A 17,152-nucleotide genomic window follows, 5' to 3' on the forward strand; every position below is an offset into this window, starting at 1 on the left:
GCAATTCAGCACATTTTCACAGTGAACTTAGTAGTTGTTTGCCCTCTATTTGTTTGGTGTGCAAGGTAATATAAGATCCAATCTTTAGGTGTAACGAGCGTAAATACCTTGAAGCCCACGGTGCAGTGGTGTGGCCATTCAGCCTTATGACACTTTAGGCAATGTCTTGGGGGTACCTCAACCACATGGCCCTAACCCTAACCCACCCACATCCCCTCAGCTACTCCCCCCTACCTACTGTCGAACCCCGACTCTCTACGACCTTGCTATCCCTAGCTACGGCCCCTCTTCCCTAGCCCCGTCGCCTTTCCTGACCACACCTCCTACCACCACCCACACCCCCGTAGCCACTCCCCCTACCCACCCCTCGAACCTCGACTCTCTAGGACCTACCTATCCCTAGCTACGGCCCCCTATTCTCTAGCTCCACCCCCTTCACTAAACATCCATGAGCGAGTGAGTGTCCTGACTTTGCCGTCTTCTGACCCCAGCCTGGCCTGCTCCCAGCGCTGTGGGAAAAAGACCCCAGGAGCATTTTGAATCATGCGGTTTTCAGTGCAGTCTTAGAACACTGATAATGGACTGTGATGTTTGAGTGCGAATGGCTGCCGCATGCCCTCCTCCACATAAATAAGAGAGAGAGATAAATAGAGACGGAACTAGACCAATGGAACTGTGACTTGTGCCTCCCTGCATCGCCATGTTTGTTTACTACTCTGTCTGTAGAGCCCCCGTCATTACAGGTGCTGCAGCCAAAGACAGCACAAATAATGGCTGTTGACACTGTCCTGTGTAGCGGTATAAATCGCGCCATTGACCATCGCACACTTTTTGAGCCAATACCAATAACGACTTAAGATCATATTAAACACGTTTGATTTTGTTGTACCGGTCAAGACGAGAAAAAGACTGCATTAAGAGCGCTGCGACTTAACGATTTTGGTGACAGGAGCACGCAGCAACTTCCGTGATTTTATTCCTCAAATTTGCTTAAAATATAGTCTAGTCTAGTGTAAGGTCAGTATTTAAGACTATTCCGTTGACAAACGACTTACTTACTCAAGGTCAAAGTCTTGTTGGGACTTGGCTTGGATTTGCATCAGGTGACTTACGAGCATCTCTGAGTTGCAGTAATTGGTGTGAAATGTGGCGCAATCAGTTAACGAGTCAAAGGGGGCAATTAGTCCTCACCTAGGTGCACCGGGTGCTGCTTAACCTTTTTGCAGTAGATTATTGAAATGAGTATTAAAACTTGTGTTTTTTGTTCACTCCGGGGTCCCTTTTATCTAGTAATAGGATTCGGGGGTTGAAGGTCTGATAACGTTCAGACAACCGTGGAGGACAAATAGCTTTTTTTTTTTTTTGACAGATCTTATATTATAAAAGCCAGAAAAGAAATTCGCTTTTCAAAACGAAGTATTTTTGATTTACTCCCCATCTTGCGGTCATATGAATGCAAATGTACTCACTGCGAGAGGTGTCAGAGGGATTCAGACAGGAATGACACCCTTACGTGGCGTGAATGGCTAAGCGGCCTGGGTCCGCTGATAACAACAGAACTGATTTTATTTACCACCAACCACTCACACGTAGCAAACCCGCGCGCACACACACACACACACACAGCTGGCCGACTGTATGTTGAGATTCACGAAGAAGCAGCGAAGAGCACCCAGAGTACGGTCTACCCACCGTGATGCTGCTCTGAATACTATCTCCAAACCCCAGAGCTCTTCATGGACATGTATACGCCTTGTAAAGGGGGATACAAGCAACATGTTTACATGATATCTACACGTGTGTGTGTTAGTGGTATACGTTTGGCTCTCCTATGGAATCGGTTCTTTATGAGTCACTCAGTGAAACGATTTGTTCAATTTAGTCTGTCATTCCATTCAGCTGGCCATTATGGGAGAGAGGTGAGCAATGAATGAGTTCAAAGAAGTGTGGGTTGGTTCCACACGTGTAACCTTGCTTGCAAGATGGATAACCTCGCGAGATCAAAAGAGATTCTCCCGACGTAATCCATCTTGTCATGCACAGGCAGTTAAGATGATTGGCTTAGAAACCCGAACCATGGCCGGCTCGACGAATCAGCGGCAGCCTTAGGCTTAGGCTTAGGCTGTGTGACCATAGACATATGTAAAGGCTAGATGGCTTAAGGCGGAGTCACCAGCGTCGTTGAAGCGCCGCCATCTTGTTACGGCAGGCTTTCTGGTACGTTCTATGGTAGCTGTTGGAGGGTGCACAGACAAAAATACTCATAACTCGCTGAAATCTTGACAGATTTACAAACGGTTTGGTTTATTACAAGCATATTCCGTTCCCGAGATACGGCAACAACAACAAAAAAAACACTAAAAACACTATTTTTTTGATGGGCTCCAAATGACACCAAAATTAAACCGAAGCATCTATGCCATGAGAGGGATTCAGGCACAAAGTTTCATGCAGTTTCATCCATTTCCCTAGGAGTTATGATCATCTGATGTGATAATACTAACCCAACAACAGATGCTCATAGCTCCTAGCAAAATGGATGAAACTGCATGAAACTAGGTGCGTGAATTCATCTCATGATGATGATGCTTCGGTCTAAGTTTGGTGTAATTTGGAGCCAAAAATAATAATAAAATGTTAGCGTTTTTTTAACCCATAGATATATATAAAGCTGTGGTGCCGTAGCAAGATGGCCACCATGCGACGACGTCGCTCTCCATTGACCGGCAGCGCGGGTAAGCCATCTAGCCTTTATATATGTCTATGTGTGTGACGCTACTGAGAAGCACATGGTCGTTGTAGTTCTTTTCACTCGTCAACATGGCTGCCGCCACGGAAGTGACAGGCGGTCTGAATGAAATTGAATGTAACGTTCCCAATTCTGTGTATTAAATTCTAAAAAACGACCCTCAACATTTGGGAAGGCTAAGCCACACAACTAGTTCGTTATAATCGAATGTCATGCTTTGAAGGTGACTTTACGACGGTGAGGACTCAATCAATGATAGACTACCACGGAGATCTCTTACAGGCACAGGCACCTTCCTCCGGTCGCAAACGTGACGTCAGAGGCATGGCGATGTGATTGGTTGAAGTTAACACGCACCAGCGGTGATAGACAGATGGGTCATGCAATCACCTGCCAAGTAGCTTGGAAAAAGTGCCCGCCTCCATCAGCGGGTTGGATTACTGCATTGCCAGATGGACTGGTTTAGTGAAACGTAATGTGAAGCTAAACCGTCCATCTGGCAGCGTCAGGTTACCGCACGTGATTCTCGTTCACTCTATGTACGCGCGTTGTGAATGATGTAATGTCTACCCACTACCAGTAGAGGGGAGCCTACAGTCGTGAAAGTGGACGAGAAGGTCTTCCTGTGTAGGTTCGATCACTGAAGCAGATTTATTTCTTGTTCATCGCTTGTGTGACCTATAACATTACAAAATAGGAAATGCTACAAATAACGAAATTAAAATAAATAGGCTAAGCCAAATAAAAGGTGAGTGTGAATAAAAACAACACAAAAGTGAAATAGGAAATAATGGCGTTATACATTTTTGCCCCACGAGGCTCTATGGATCGTAATGACGGTTGTTCAGTCGCTCGCTCTGTTCACCACTTTTGGTCAGGTGGGTGAAAGTACGCTCTGGGATTTAGACTGCAGACTGACTCAGGAGAGCCGTGTTTCGATTCCCAACAGAGACACACATGTTAATAGACCCTAGTGTTGTTTGAACCGGCATAGGCTCTCTGAAGAGTGTACCCTAAGAAAAAATTATGAAAAGAAGAAAATTGCACGGTGGCCCAGTGGTAACGCTGTCGCCTCACAGCAAGAAGGTTCTGGGTTCAATTCCCGCCTGGGACGCTGTGAGGGTGTGTCCTCATTCCCATGTCCTCGTTGCCTACGTCCCAGGTGGGGTCGTCCAAAAGGGCCTTTCTGTGTGGAGGTTGCATGTTCTCCCCGTGCTCCCCTGGGGTTTCCTCCAGATAGCAACCCCCGCTAAAAACATGCTAAAAAAAAGAAAATGAACATCATTTAATCATTAGATTAAAAAATATAATATTCTGTATAGTGAGAAATGCCAACGTTAACATCGAAAATCTGAAATAAATAAGGGGGGACTTCTTATCCTAATTGTTTACACCCTTGAAAAAACAACTGAGAGACCTGAGTGAGTAGGTGCTTATGAAGTCGGTCACCATGAACAACTCGTTCATGGATCTTCCATCATCACAACGATTTGTTCATGGTGACCGGCTTCATAAGTACATTCACTAGTGTGTGTGAGTGTGTGTGCGCGCGCATGTGCGCCCGTGCGTGTGTGTGTGTGTGTGTGTGTGTGTGCGCGCGTGCGTGCATGTGTGTGTGTGCATGTGATATTTCTGAACATTGTGACTGGTACCTCTTCTGCTTCAGAGTATTGCGAGTGGTGTATCATTACTGCCTGGTGGCTGCTGGACAGTCGGTCCACATTCCCCAGCTGCATGCGGCCTGCTGTGTCTGGATGTCTCTGGTACCTTTGATCTGTGCAGGCAGAGACAAACAGAGGTGATGGAGTTGACATACACGGTCTTCTGTTTAAGCCCTGTCTGTCTCGCCCAGCGCTCCCCCACCGCCTCGCTGCTGTTGCAGTTGGGAATATCAAACAGAAACCACCGCAGGCCGGGCACACACACACACACACACACACACGCTGTTCTGTTGGAACACTTGAGGGGGATTGGAAACAACAATGTGGGATCGCTGATGGGGTAGCTGCTTTTCAGAGGGCATCATACTCTCTATCTCCAAATGATTTGATAGACATTCTGGAACTGCTTTTGTTTGTGGTTTGTTTTGTTTTGTTTTTAGTTTTTAGTTTGAGAAAACATTGACTATTGTGCAGCGTAACCTAAATCCCAAAGAACCCATAAATACCTGAGGCATGTATTGTAACTAGTTTTTTTTTTTACCATTTTTATTTATTTATGTATTTATGTATGTATGTATTTATGTATTTGTTTTTATTTATTTATTTATTTATTTATTTATTTATTTATTTATTTTTATTTATTTATTTATTTATTTATTTATTTATTTATTTATTTATCTCTCTCTCTCTCTCTCTCTCTCTCTCTCTCTCTCTCTCTCTCAGGGGGCAGTGCACTACACTGTGTTAATCCCCTGACCTGCATCGTACCCTGTCGATCAGATGATGTATTGTTTCATTGGGACGGCCCAGGCTCAAACAGAAATAGGTCTAAACTAATTACCTTAAAGCAGGTCTTTAAATTACACTGTCATGTTTTGTCATCGCCACAACATCTCGGGTTCATCGGAAAAAAAGTTCCCGCATTTCCGTCTCTCGAACCTGAAACACAGCATTGTTAGTTGATGTTTCAAGGTGTGATTACATTACATTATGACATATGTCATTTTTCTATTATACTAATTGGTTACACATCTAGAGATATTCAAATGAATAGATTATGCTAGTCCTTGGGAAAGTACATGTTAGAAACTTTTTTTTCCCCAACTTTTTTATACCATTTGTATCCCCCATTAGTGCTAATTTTTTATTTATTTATCCTGGTTGCTGCTCCACCCTCTGCCGATCTGGGGAGAGCCGAAAACTGGCTCTATGCTTCCTCCGAGACATGGACAGTTAGCCAGCCGCTTCTTTTCACCTGACAGGGGAAGCTTCACCGGTAGGACATAGCACGTGGGAGGATCACGCTATTCCAACCAGTTCCCCTCCCTCTGAACAGGCGCCCTTAACGACCAGAGGAGGCACCACATCAGCAACCAGGATATTGCATGTTATTGGTGAATACTCCTATATGAAGGAAACCCCCAGGGGGCACGGGGAGAACATGCAAACTCCACACAGAAAGGCCCTTTTGACGACCCCACCCGGGCGGTGGGCACTCGAGGACATGCGGACGGGCACGCATTCCTTCAGTGTTCACAGCGTCCCAGGTGGGAATCGAACCCAGGACCTTCGAGCTGTGAGGCGACAGTGCTTACCACTGCACCACCGTACCCCCTTTTGGGAAAGTACATGAAAATACAAATATACTGATAGTGTATGATATTAAAAAAAAAAGGCGTAATATTTTTTTTAATGATTCTGTCATTGAACCCATGACGAAAAGGCCTCTTTCAGTATGTCATACTAGTGTAGTGTGATTACTTTGGCTTTGGCAATCGAATGGTTCATCACTAGTCTATTTGAGAGGAGAAAGATTAGGTCCATTACATTTCCCTGCTCTTTTATGACTTGTTATTGTCTAATAAAGCGTGAAAGGGGGAAGACTTACTGCACACAGCAGCACTTGCTGTCGGCTGCTCGATGGCCAGGGGCCAAAGTTCTTACAGTAAATGCAATTACAGATGAAGGTTTTCTCATCATCAGTAACTAAGAGACATGATTCCACTGGCAAATTAATAAGAATGTTCACCAACATATATATATATATATATATATATATATATATATATATATATATGAGGGATCAGCCGAGCAGCATTTTGGTAAACAAACCGCGTCACTGGGTGGCAACGGCAACGGAACCCTATGGTGGCGCGAGGCTTGAGTGTCTCTGACTCTAGCCGACTGACTCTGTTTACATTTTAAAAACTGCGACAGTTCACACACCTTTAACACGACATGCATATATTATACATCAAACTCTTGAGCTACTGCTGCTCTCACTCAGAATGTCCAAATATAAGCGATGTGATGTATAGTTTTTGAGATATTAACGTTTGTTTGGCACAACTCATACTATTAACTGCCGCACGGGTGCCGCATTTCTGGGTAGCAAGTGACGTCACACTGATTCGTCATATATATATATATGGCTGCAACTTGGAATTGATCAACTAAATTCAGTAGGCCTTAGAGTAAGTGTTCTGCAAAAGAAAAGAAGAGAAAAAACACATCATACATCTGATGTGTGCAGTCCTTCTAGTATACCGTCTCTGAAATGCCGATCCCACACAGCGTCCTTTTTAGTGTAAGAGAACTATTTTGGAACGCATGGGTTTAGCCACCTCAGAGGATCTAAAGAGCAGCCAAGGAAGTGTAGGGAGTGAAGTCAGTTTGATCAGTGGCAAGGGACCAGAAGATTGACAGTGAGACACACACACACACACACACACACACATTATGCTAGATAAGAAAAGCAGCGTTTAGCACCACAACAATCCAAGTTTCCAGCAATCCATGAAATCTCCTGTCAATAGTAGAAAGTTTCTTGCAGTAATTGATACCATGGGGGAAAGGGAGATGGCGCTCTTCCACATTAGCGGCAGGATGTCACAACATATCACAAACAGCCTTTTTAACCTTGTCTGAACTTATCCTGCTACCAATTAGTCTACAGAGGAAGAAGGCCACACAAGCACGGATGTAATCCATGCTCATCAGCTAAAGGGCAACATTCATTGTTAGCATGGAGAGAGGGACAATATGAAAACTCCCGGGCATATTAGGAAGTTGAGAAAATTGAAGAAATGAATACACACACAGACCATGTCATTGCAAAATGGCAGTGACTATAGGGCAGTTGTTCATTCAATGCCAACACAACTAACTCTATTGCAACCTCTTGTCCTTAAAGGAGAAGTTCACCCAAAAATAAAAAAAATCAGTCTTTATCTACTCACGCCCATGCCAAAAGACGGGTGAACTTTCTTTTAGTCCACACAGCAAAACACCATTGCAGCATTCTCCTTAAGGCCTAAAGTCCTATACCATTGAAGTTGATGCTGACCAACTTTCAAACGTGCGTGTGTGTGTGTGTGTGTGTGTGTGTGTGTGTGTGTGTGTGTGTGTGTGTGTGTGTGTGTGTGTGTACTGTATGTGTAACGGCGTTGTGTTGGTGGTACTTGCAGCAACCCATGTTAAGGGCTTGCCCAGGGGTGGATTCGAACTGCCGACCTTCCGGACATGTTAACCACTGCACCAAGAGAACTAGCTCCCTTGGCGGAGCTGATTAACGTGCCTTTATACTGGGGGAGTGAGTTTAACCAACCTACTCGCTACCACTCGGGACTCACGAGGAATCGGCGCTGATTCACTTCGGTTACATATACTGTACATACAGAAATCTTCACTGTAGCACTGTTTTGGGGTCAACTTAACCTTTCTTTCTTTGGTTGAAATAGAACGTGTGGAGTAACGCCAGCTCTCTGTCTGTGTCCCCCTCCCTCCCTCTTGTCTTCTGTCTGTCCCCTCAGGTCTCCACAGCATGGAGCGAGAATGAACAGAGAGCGGCTTAAAACAAAGCATGAACTGGAGGTTTACTGAGGTCATCTGCTTCCTGCTTATATGGGACCATATAACAGTTCAGTGTTCCCGCCAGCAGGACCCACTGGCCACTGAGCAGCATGTCACCAAGCAATATGACTGGCTCATCTCGGACCGTGGGCCTTTCCACCACGCTCGGAGTTACCTCTCCTTTGTGGAAAGATTCCGCCAAGGATTTACAACCAGATATAAAATTTATAGGTGAGTCCACTTTCAACACACGATTGTTTTTTTAAGACGCCGTCTGTTTTTTTTTAGTTGCAAAATCTGCACTGTGTAAAAAAGTCTTCCCCATTAAGGGGCGTCTATTCCTGGGCAGTTAAACGCTGGAAGTACGCTGGGGAGCGGTGGTCCCGGTGCACAATATGCATAAGGAAGCAGATTGAAAATAACGTTAGCTCAGCAGTGGCTAGCTTGATAGCTGACAGCTAGTTAGTTTCTCCATTGGTTGCCTGAAAAGGAGCGCTTGACACCAGCGCATTTCTGAGAAAAGCTCCGATATTTTCAGCTGGAAACGCTGGGAGCCGGCGCACAAAAAAGCCGGAGCGCTCGGAAAAAAGACCTTGGGCATAGCATACTTTCTTTAGATGGCCGTAGGCACCCACATATGCGCTCTCCTCATCGGAAACAACTGAAAAAAGATGCTGGACGCGGCCTTAGTGTGCATTTTTTATACTTGCTTATAGCCACTCCATGCGCAAGCTTTCTAATAGGGTTTTGGAACTCTTTTAGTTTCTAAATTGTATGCAAACGGAATACATCTCTAATATAGCATCGCTTTTGCATATTGTATTTTCCTTCTTCAGAAACAATAGCTTTAGGATCTCTTACTGTATATGGAATAATAGCCTCGGCTTGGAGTTCTGCTTGTGCTGATCCGTGCAGATTTGTGCAGGAGTCTTCTAATAATAGGCATTGTTCATGTCGTCGCTCCTATTGAGAGAAGACACCTGCATCGTGGAGAAGATGCATGTTCAAAGTTGCACAATTAGAAAAACGCATTGACGCCGGCATTTTTTTTTTCAAAGCAATTTATAGGGCTAAAAGTTTACATAAAGCCACATTGTACTTCCAACTTCCAAATTGTATGGAAAACCTGTCTGACCCTTTTTTAATTGAATTGCCGATTATAAGCCTCATTATGTAAGAGGATTACAAATGATTCAGCACCAGAAGATACTGTAAATGGGTTTGGATCCAAAAAGATCTTCAGATATGTAATTAAATTGCACAGTGGGAATCCAAGGAGAACTCAGTCGTAGATGCAGCTCTCTCTCTCTCTCTCTCTCTCTCTCTCTCTCTCTCTCTCTCTCTCTTTCGCTCTCTCTCTCTCTCTGTCTCTCTCTCTCTCTCGCTCTCTCTCTCTCTCTCGCTCTCTCTCTCTCTCTTTTCTTTTTCTTTTTTTACCATTCACATATCCCAGAATATGTGTCTACCAGCCTAAAATAAGTCTTTGCAATTGTGTGCTTCAAACTGTGTGGTGGCACCACGAGGAACTTTTATGTAGGTTCCACTGTCTCACAGTGCAAATGAGCGAGTTCTCTTCTTAGTCAATGTCTTAAAAAGTCTAAAAGTAATCCTCCAGAAGCGGTAACCGTCACATCGTGATGGACTTTTCGCGTTTTAAAGCAGTGACAGTCACATGGAGATTGCGGGTTTTGCTGAATTGTGAGAAGGAAGATCTGACAGAGTTAAGGTAAAATGGCGCTCGTGTCGCTCGTGGATTTGTTGGCAGATGTCTGTGGCTGGTGCATCTTCAGTGGTCACTCAGTGAGGACGACTCACAATAAAGAGCACGTCCACAAACTGTCACTCATCCCTCCTTTAATACACGAGGTGTATTCGCCTCAGATTTGGACGTGTTGTCACGCAAACAAGACATCGCCCATTTCAGCCGTCAATACTCGACTTCGATGTTTTGTTCCATTCTCGGCACCAAATGATCGCGTTTGCCGTTCGTTAACTGGGCGCAGGATTCAGATTGAATATCCACCTCTTTATTTCCTTCTGTTGAGTTTGCATCGCAGATCTCCTCACAGCTGACTGATAGAGAAGAGGTATGGGTAGAGGAAATAGACAAGCTGAGAACGGCCTTCCTTCTCCACTTTGATTTTCCCGCATCCTTCTGCAGTCTGCAGTCTCTCGAGTTAGAGGAAGAGAGAGAGAGACAGAGACAGAGGAAGAGAGTCATTCTCCTTTGGAAATTCTTTCACAGGGTTTTTTGGTCTCTCCCTTTTTGGTCTCTCCCTCTCTCTCTCCTCCCTTGTCTCTTGGTAACTTGCCACACAACCCCCGGTCCCTCCTGGCTCTGCTGCCTTGATATTGTCACATGAACAGTAAACATAGATTTGCATAATGTGTAGCTTGACAGAGCGGGGATGTTGCATGGAGACATGAATCTCAGACGCAGAGCCCTCTGAAAGCCATTTCCAGAGACACTATATGCAGCAGCAGCCACGGTGTGCGCCTTGTGAAGAGATTGATAAAAGCAGGGGAGGAGGGGTGGGGGGCGTGTTTGTGCCCCGTTGGGAGGCGCTGGTGGGTGTTGCTGCTGTGGGCCCAGGTGGCTCCTCTCGTTTCCCCCTCCTCTCTTATCAAACCATTAGCGGCATCAGATTCAGCCATCAATGCAGGATGGCACTTTGCTTATGACGGGACAATTAAAGCTTGCGTCGATACGGTGGGAAAAGATGGCCGACTTCTCATTAAAAATTAAATGTGAATATCTGCAATCGCATCTATCATACAGCTGCAGCGCTGTCAGACAAAGCGGCTCGACCCATCTGTCAAGCTTCATGCAAGGATGAATTCAGAAACTCTGATTTACTTCATTGGCTATTTTATGTTATGATCAGACCCCTTCATATCTTTTACATCTATCATATCTATCTATCTATCTATCTATCTATATATCTATCTGTCTGTCTGTCTGTCTGTCTGTCTGTCTGTCTGTCTGTCTGTCTATCTACATTATCTATCTATCTATCTATCTATCTATTTATCTATCCATATATAAAAGGGAGCATGTGGGCAATCTCTGTTTACATTTTTGTCCCAGAAGTGATGTCACTTAACTGGAAGTGATGTCATCACCAGTGATGTCAATTGAGCAATTGTGCATTGTAACATCACTGATGATGTCATAGGCATTGTGACATCATCAGTGATGTCATAACAGCAAATTGTGATGTCATCAGTGATGCGAAGTTGTGACAGCCGAAAACTTCTTGAGTGAGTGGCATCATTATTGACCAAAACCATCTGACATGACTGAAGATGTCATAGCCACTGATGATGTCATACACATTGTGACGTCATCGGTGATGTCACTCGAGCAATTGTGACATCACTGATGATGTCGTAAACATTGTGACATCATTGTGATGTCATCAGTGAATGATGTCATCATCAGCGATGCAAAGTTGTGCAAATTGTGCGCTGCGCATGCCAATAGAGTAGGCGAGGCCACGCAGCAGACGAGCTGCGGGCGAGGCCGCGCAGCGACCGAGCTGCTTATGCGAGCTGCAGAGGCAGGTAGCGAGTCGGCGCAGCGGGCGAGCCTATATTATGCCTAGTCATTATATATAATAGCATAGTATCTCAGTGTACTGCATGAAGGCGTTGCATGACTAAATGAAAGATGTTGTTTTTCCCTCTGTCCCTAGCTCTGTTTATCTCACATTTATTCCCCAATTGTACTTGGGGCCCCCTGCTGTCCTGGTCGTTGCTTCAACTCCTCTGCCAATCTGTGGAGAGCCATAGGCTAGCACATGCTTCCTCCAATACATGTGCTGCAGACGCACAGGGAGGAGTTTCACCAGCAGGAGGTAGCACGTGGGCGGATCAGTCCCGCCAGTCCGTTCCAGTCCATTCCAGTCCACTGTTGACTGTGATGCACGGCAAGAGAGAGACATTTTGCCCAGTGTCGTAAACATCCAGACACTCTTTTTAAAATGGTATTATGTTATTAAAACCTTATTTCAAATTATTGTCAAAGTTGTACGGGTGCTGTTGCCCCCCACATGTGCATCAGTTCTACAAAACATAAACAACATACTCATATGGATGCATGAACCTGAAAGTATGATTGGGGGAATGTTCTTTAATATGTTGGCCACTTTTGCTGAGGGCATGTGTTACGGTGTCGGTGCTGCATTACACATTTTCCCTTTCAAACCTGAGAGAGTGCCCTCCGTCTCCTCCATCCAGCCATGTCTCTGGTGATTCCACTGATTAGCACACACTCAACCAGAGAGAGGAGGAGAGAATCAGTGACCTGCTGTAGTGATTGGTTGGAATACAAAAAAACGTGCATACTCTTGGCCCTCCGTGGCACATAATTGCCCGCCCCTGCTCCACTCTAACCAGCAATGAGGAGTGAATCGCTTTGCAAATTTCCCCAGGGCCCTTCCCCTCTGTCTTGGCGATTTAGCGGTGGAAAATGGTTGAATCAGATTTGCAGCGAGACAAAGCGTCCGTTCCTTTTCAGGCCTCTCTCGTATCGAGAGAGATTACTCCGGAGGGCGTATTGCCCCGGACAATGCCGGCTTGATCGGCAACAAACAAATCTCCCGTATCTTTAATAACGTAGTAGGCGGCGCAGTTAATTCCGAAGGCTAAACACAGATCGACGCACGCACCGCCCGACCTCGTCTTGTCTCGTCATCGGAAAAAGGTCACCGTGACTCGAAGGGGAAAAGACACACAGATTAACCTCTCCCACTAGAGACGTATGTCCCTTAAAAAAAACAACGATTGGAGTGCGTTCGCTAAGTAATTGTCAGCGACGCGATCGCAATCTTCGAGCCGAGCACCGTTTTTTTTCTCGCTCCGGTTTTATGCCGTCGATATGCACGAGTGTGCATTTCCTGTATGGCATTCATCAGACACAAGGCGGGCCACTCGCACCCGCGGCGCGCCGAGCTGCGTATCGCAGTTCTTCTTCTGCGGGTTTGAATTGGGTGTATCACTGTGTGTGCGTGCTTGAGTTAGTGGTGAAGCGCTCAATGGGCTGCTTGGCTCACCTCTCAGCATCTCTCATTCTGTTTGCTTGTACTACTCCATTATGGGGTCAAATGTGTTTCAGATGATGTGTGTTCATTGCTCGCTCCTTTTGTTCGCGTTCTCTCCATCTCAAGTTTCTCGTGTTGGCTGAGTGAAAATCCAATATAAATGCAAATCCGGCAACCATTAAATGCATTTTAAAGGCTTCAAATCTGCATCGCACTGTAATCAAAGGAGCGAGATTGCGAGGTTGTTATTTGGAATAAAAATGTTTTTGAAAATGCGATGTTTTTTCTTCTTCTTTGATTCGGGGGGGGGGGGGGGGGTTGAGATCGCGTCGAGGTGAGTGAATGGAGAGGCTAACCATCTCCTCAGCCGCTCTTGTCATGGGACCACGACCTATACTGTAGACCAGGGCGTTTTAATAAATCCCTACAATGTGCTGTGGAAAATAACATGCCATAAAAGGCAAGCCATGCTATTAAAACGTCAAAAGTAATAACAAAAGTAGTCGTATATTGTTTGACTTTTTTTTTTTTATCTTCACCCCCCCCCCCCTCACTCTATCAGATTGGTTCTCTGCTTGTAAATTACTGATAGAATCATCAAGGTGAAAAGAGGTTGCATGTAACATATAACAAATAGCAGGTGCAGGCACAGACTCATTTAAATGTAAAATGGACTCATTTACTGGTCGGTAATATTTTAAATTGGGAAGCAAAAGTTCAACGTCATCAGTCTTATTGATTACAAACCCATCATCTAGCAACCGCCACCATTTTCAGTGGCAAATATACACTTCGGGAGCGGTCCAGGATCCAACTATTATCCCCTTTGATTTAAGTTTTGTTTGTTTCGTATTCCTTTCCCAACAGTTACTATGTGTTTTGAAAATCAACACACATGATCTAACTTGAACACCGCAAATCATTTCTTTACCTTGAATTCACCATCCTTTTCAAATAATATCGTGCTAACACTCAAATTCACAACGTGAATTCAGGAGATGTGCCTACAGGGTATGTTCTCCAGCTAACTAACCACATGCTTAGCATATATCGATCCGATGTCCCGCTGCACGGCTTGAGAGAACACATCTCATTAATTGGCCGGCCCATTACAGAACGATTTGTTTAATGTAAGGGGGGATTATGCACATCGCTAATTGGACATTTCCTTCATCAGCTTAATTATTCCGCCCTCTAATCAGTCCCACAGACAATCACTTGATCAGCACTACACATTGAGTGATCTGTGAAGTGCATTTGCATATATGCAAAAGATGCTCTTCTAGTTACACCCTTCAAAGTGTTCATCAAAACAGAGAGCCCCGCGTCTTCGGTCCCATTTCACCTCTTATTCATCGTCTCTTAATTCACTCTCTTTCCTCTTTCATTCGTAATGAACACAGCACCGCACTGATGCCGACATGTTCTCATCCTTTGATCATCCTTTGATGGCAAAGAGGGCCTATTGATCGTCGGAACAGAACAAAAAACATATAGAAAGGGACTCTGAATTCCCCCATGGTGGGTCAGTGTGTGAATGCGTCATGGTCAGAGATTGTCGATCTGGGCTCCATTTTGTTTTGAACAGAAAAGGCATATCTCATGTTCATGTCATAATTGGATATACTCTAAATGACACGTGCCTAATTGGGGGAAAGTGTGTGTGTGTGTGTGTGGGAGGGGTCATTCACCTCAACCTCCTAGTGGTAATTACATGTAGGATGTTTTGCTTCTTTTCGCTGCAAGGTTGAATTCCTCCTCCTTTGGGGTGAGATTATTGGTGAGATCCAGTGAGTTAAGCACGCGTACACGTTGTCGGAACGAGATGTCATCCTATTCTTAGGGCCTCTTCCCCGTATGACATTACGATAGGAGTTTTGGAGGAGCCGTCTGTAATTGGATAGAGCAGCAAAGGGGCGGGTCGTTTAGACGCAGATGGCAGATGTGCTGAGAGAGGCTGTAATTCAGCAGGCAGCAGTAGCCACAGAGAGAAAGTGCGAATGCCAGAAAGTCAACTGAAGAGAGAGAAGAGAGAACAGAAATATTGATGGGTCTGAGATACACCAATCTGGCACCCAGAGTCTATCAGTCGGCGACTAATAGGACTCTGGGACAGACGGCTTGTGTTTCGGGGGGTTTTTCCGGTATAGAGTGGATGATGTCCGCAAACCAAGGCTTCCTTCCGCGCGCCGCGGTCATTGCTCACGGTCCCAATGACGCGAGGAGGGAGTTGGACTTGACCGATCGATACTTTTCGTAGGTGTTTTTACATTTCGGCTAATCTCTAGAAACAGATATCTGCATTATGAGAACATGAAACCCCCAAAATATCATCCGTCTGTATTAGGAGTCTTATATTAGTCGTCAGACTGATAGACTCTGGGTGGCCCCGATTGGAGATACACTACATGGCCAAAAGTAGGTGAACACCTGATCGTCGGTCGAACATCTGATTCCAAACTCATGGGCTAATGCCAGTTGTGCCCCTCCTTTGTTGCTATAACAGCCTCCACTCTGGTCTGGGAAGGTGTTCCACTAGATGTTGGCTTTGCTTCCATTCAGAGACAAGAACATTAGTGAGGTCGGGCAGTGCTGCTGGGCGAGTAGGCCCAGTCAGGTTGAGTTCAGAGCTCTGTGCAGGCCAGTCAGGTTGAGTTCAGAGCTCTGTGCAGGCCAGTCAGGTTGAGTTCAGAGCACTGTGTGTGCAGGCCAGTCAGGTTGAGTTCAGAGCTCTGTGTGTGCAGGCCAGTCAGGTTGAGTTCAGAGCTCTGTGTGTGCAGGCCAGTCAGGTTGAGTTCAGAGCACTGTGCAGGCCAGTCAGGTTGAGTTCAGAGCTCTGTGCGTGCAGGCCAGTCAGGTTGAGTTCAGAGCACTGTGTGTGCAGGCCAGTCAGGTTGAGTTCAGAGCTCTGTGCAGGCCAGTCAGGTTGAGTTCAGAGCTCTGTGTGTGCAGGCCAGTCAGGTTGAGTTCAGAGCACTGTGTGTGCAGGCCAGTCAGGTTGAGTTCAGAGCACTGTGTGTGCAGGCCAGTCAGGTTGAGTTCAGAGCTCTGTGCAGGCCAGTCAGGTTGAGTTCAGAGCTCTGTGTGTGCAGGCCAGTCAGGTTGAGTTCAGAGCACTGTGTGCAGGCCAGTCAGGTTGAGTTCAGAGCTCTGTGCAGGCCAGTCAGGTTGAGTTCAGAGCACTGTGTGTGCAGGCCAGTCAGGTTGAGTTCAGAGCACTGTGCGTGCAGGCCAGTCAGGTTGAGTTCAGAGCACTGTGTGTGCAGGCCAGTCAGGTTGAGTTCAGAGCACTGTGCGTGCAGGCCAGTCAGGTTGAGTTCAGAGCTCTGTGCAGGCCAGTCAGGTTGAGTTCAGAGCTCTGTGCGTGCAGGCCAGTCAGGTTGAGTTCAGAGCTCTGTGTGCAGGCCAGTCAGGTTGAGTTCAGAGCTCTGTGCAGGCCAGTCAGGTTGAGTTCAGAGCACTGTGCAGGCCAGTCAGGTTGAGTTCAGAGCTCTGTGCAGGCCAGTCAGGTTGAGTTCAGAGCTCTGTGCAGGCCAGTCAGGTTATTCCACACCAGGTTATTCTGCTTCAGTGATAGAATTGAAAGGGGTCTGTGTTTTTTCCCTGAATCTCTCCATAACCACACTGTACTCCTACTGTAAATGACATCTCATTAGCCATCTGCAGATCTGTCGTCAGATCTCTCCAGTTGCCATTTGTCAACCTCGTGCATCAGCGGAACAGTTGGAAACAATTGCACATGAGAGAGCAAAATGTTTGTGAGCACTGTTTGATCTGTGAGCATTGTTTGCTACGGGGCATAGAAGAAAAAAAGTGCACATATACTGTACACAGGTATAATACACATG

At 45.6% G+C, this 17,152-nt stretch overlaps 1 protein-coding gene across 1 annotated transcript in view; it reads left to right on the forward strand.

Annotated features, from left to right (window-relative positions):
* Window positions 1-8,272: 8,272 nt before the first annotated feature.
* brinp1 (bone morphogenetic protein/retinoic acid inducible neural-specific 1) overlaps window positions 8,273-17,152 on the forward strand; it is a gene marked incomplete at both ends in the record, with an annotated part of 168,441 nt that continues 159,561 nt past the window's right edge. The window contains one exon of the mRNA XM_083657441.1: window positions 8,273-8,493. Coding sequence (XP_083513567.1) covers window positions 8,273-8,493 — 221 coding nt within the window. The remainder of the gene's footprint in view (window positions 8,494-17,152) is intronic.

The sequence above is a fragment of the Poromitra crassiceps genome (assembly GCF_964638095.1).
Source record: "Poromitra crassiceps genome assembly, chromosome: 21".
Taxonomy (NCBI): Eukaryota; Metazoa; Chordata; class Actinopteri; order Beryciformes; family Melamphaidae; genus Poromitra; species Poromitra crassiceps.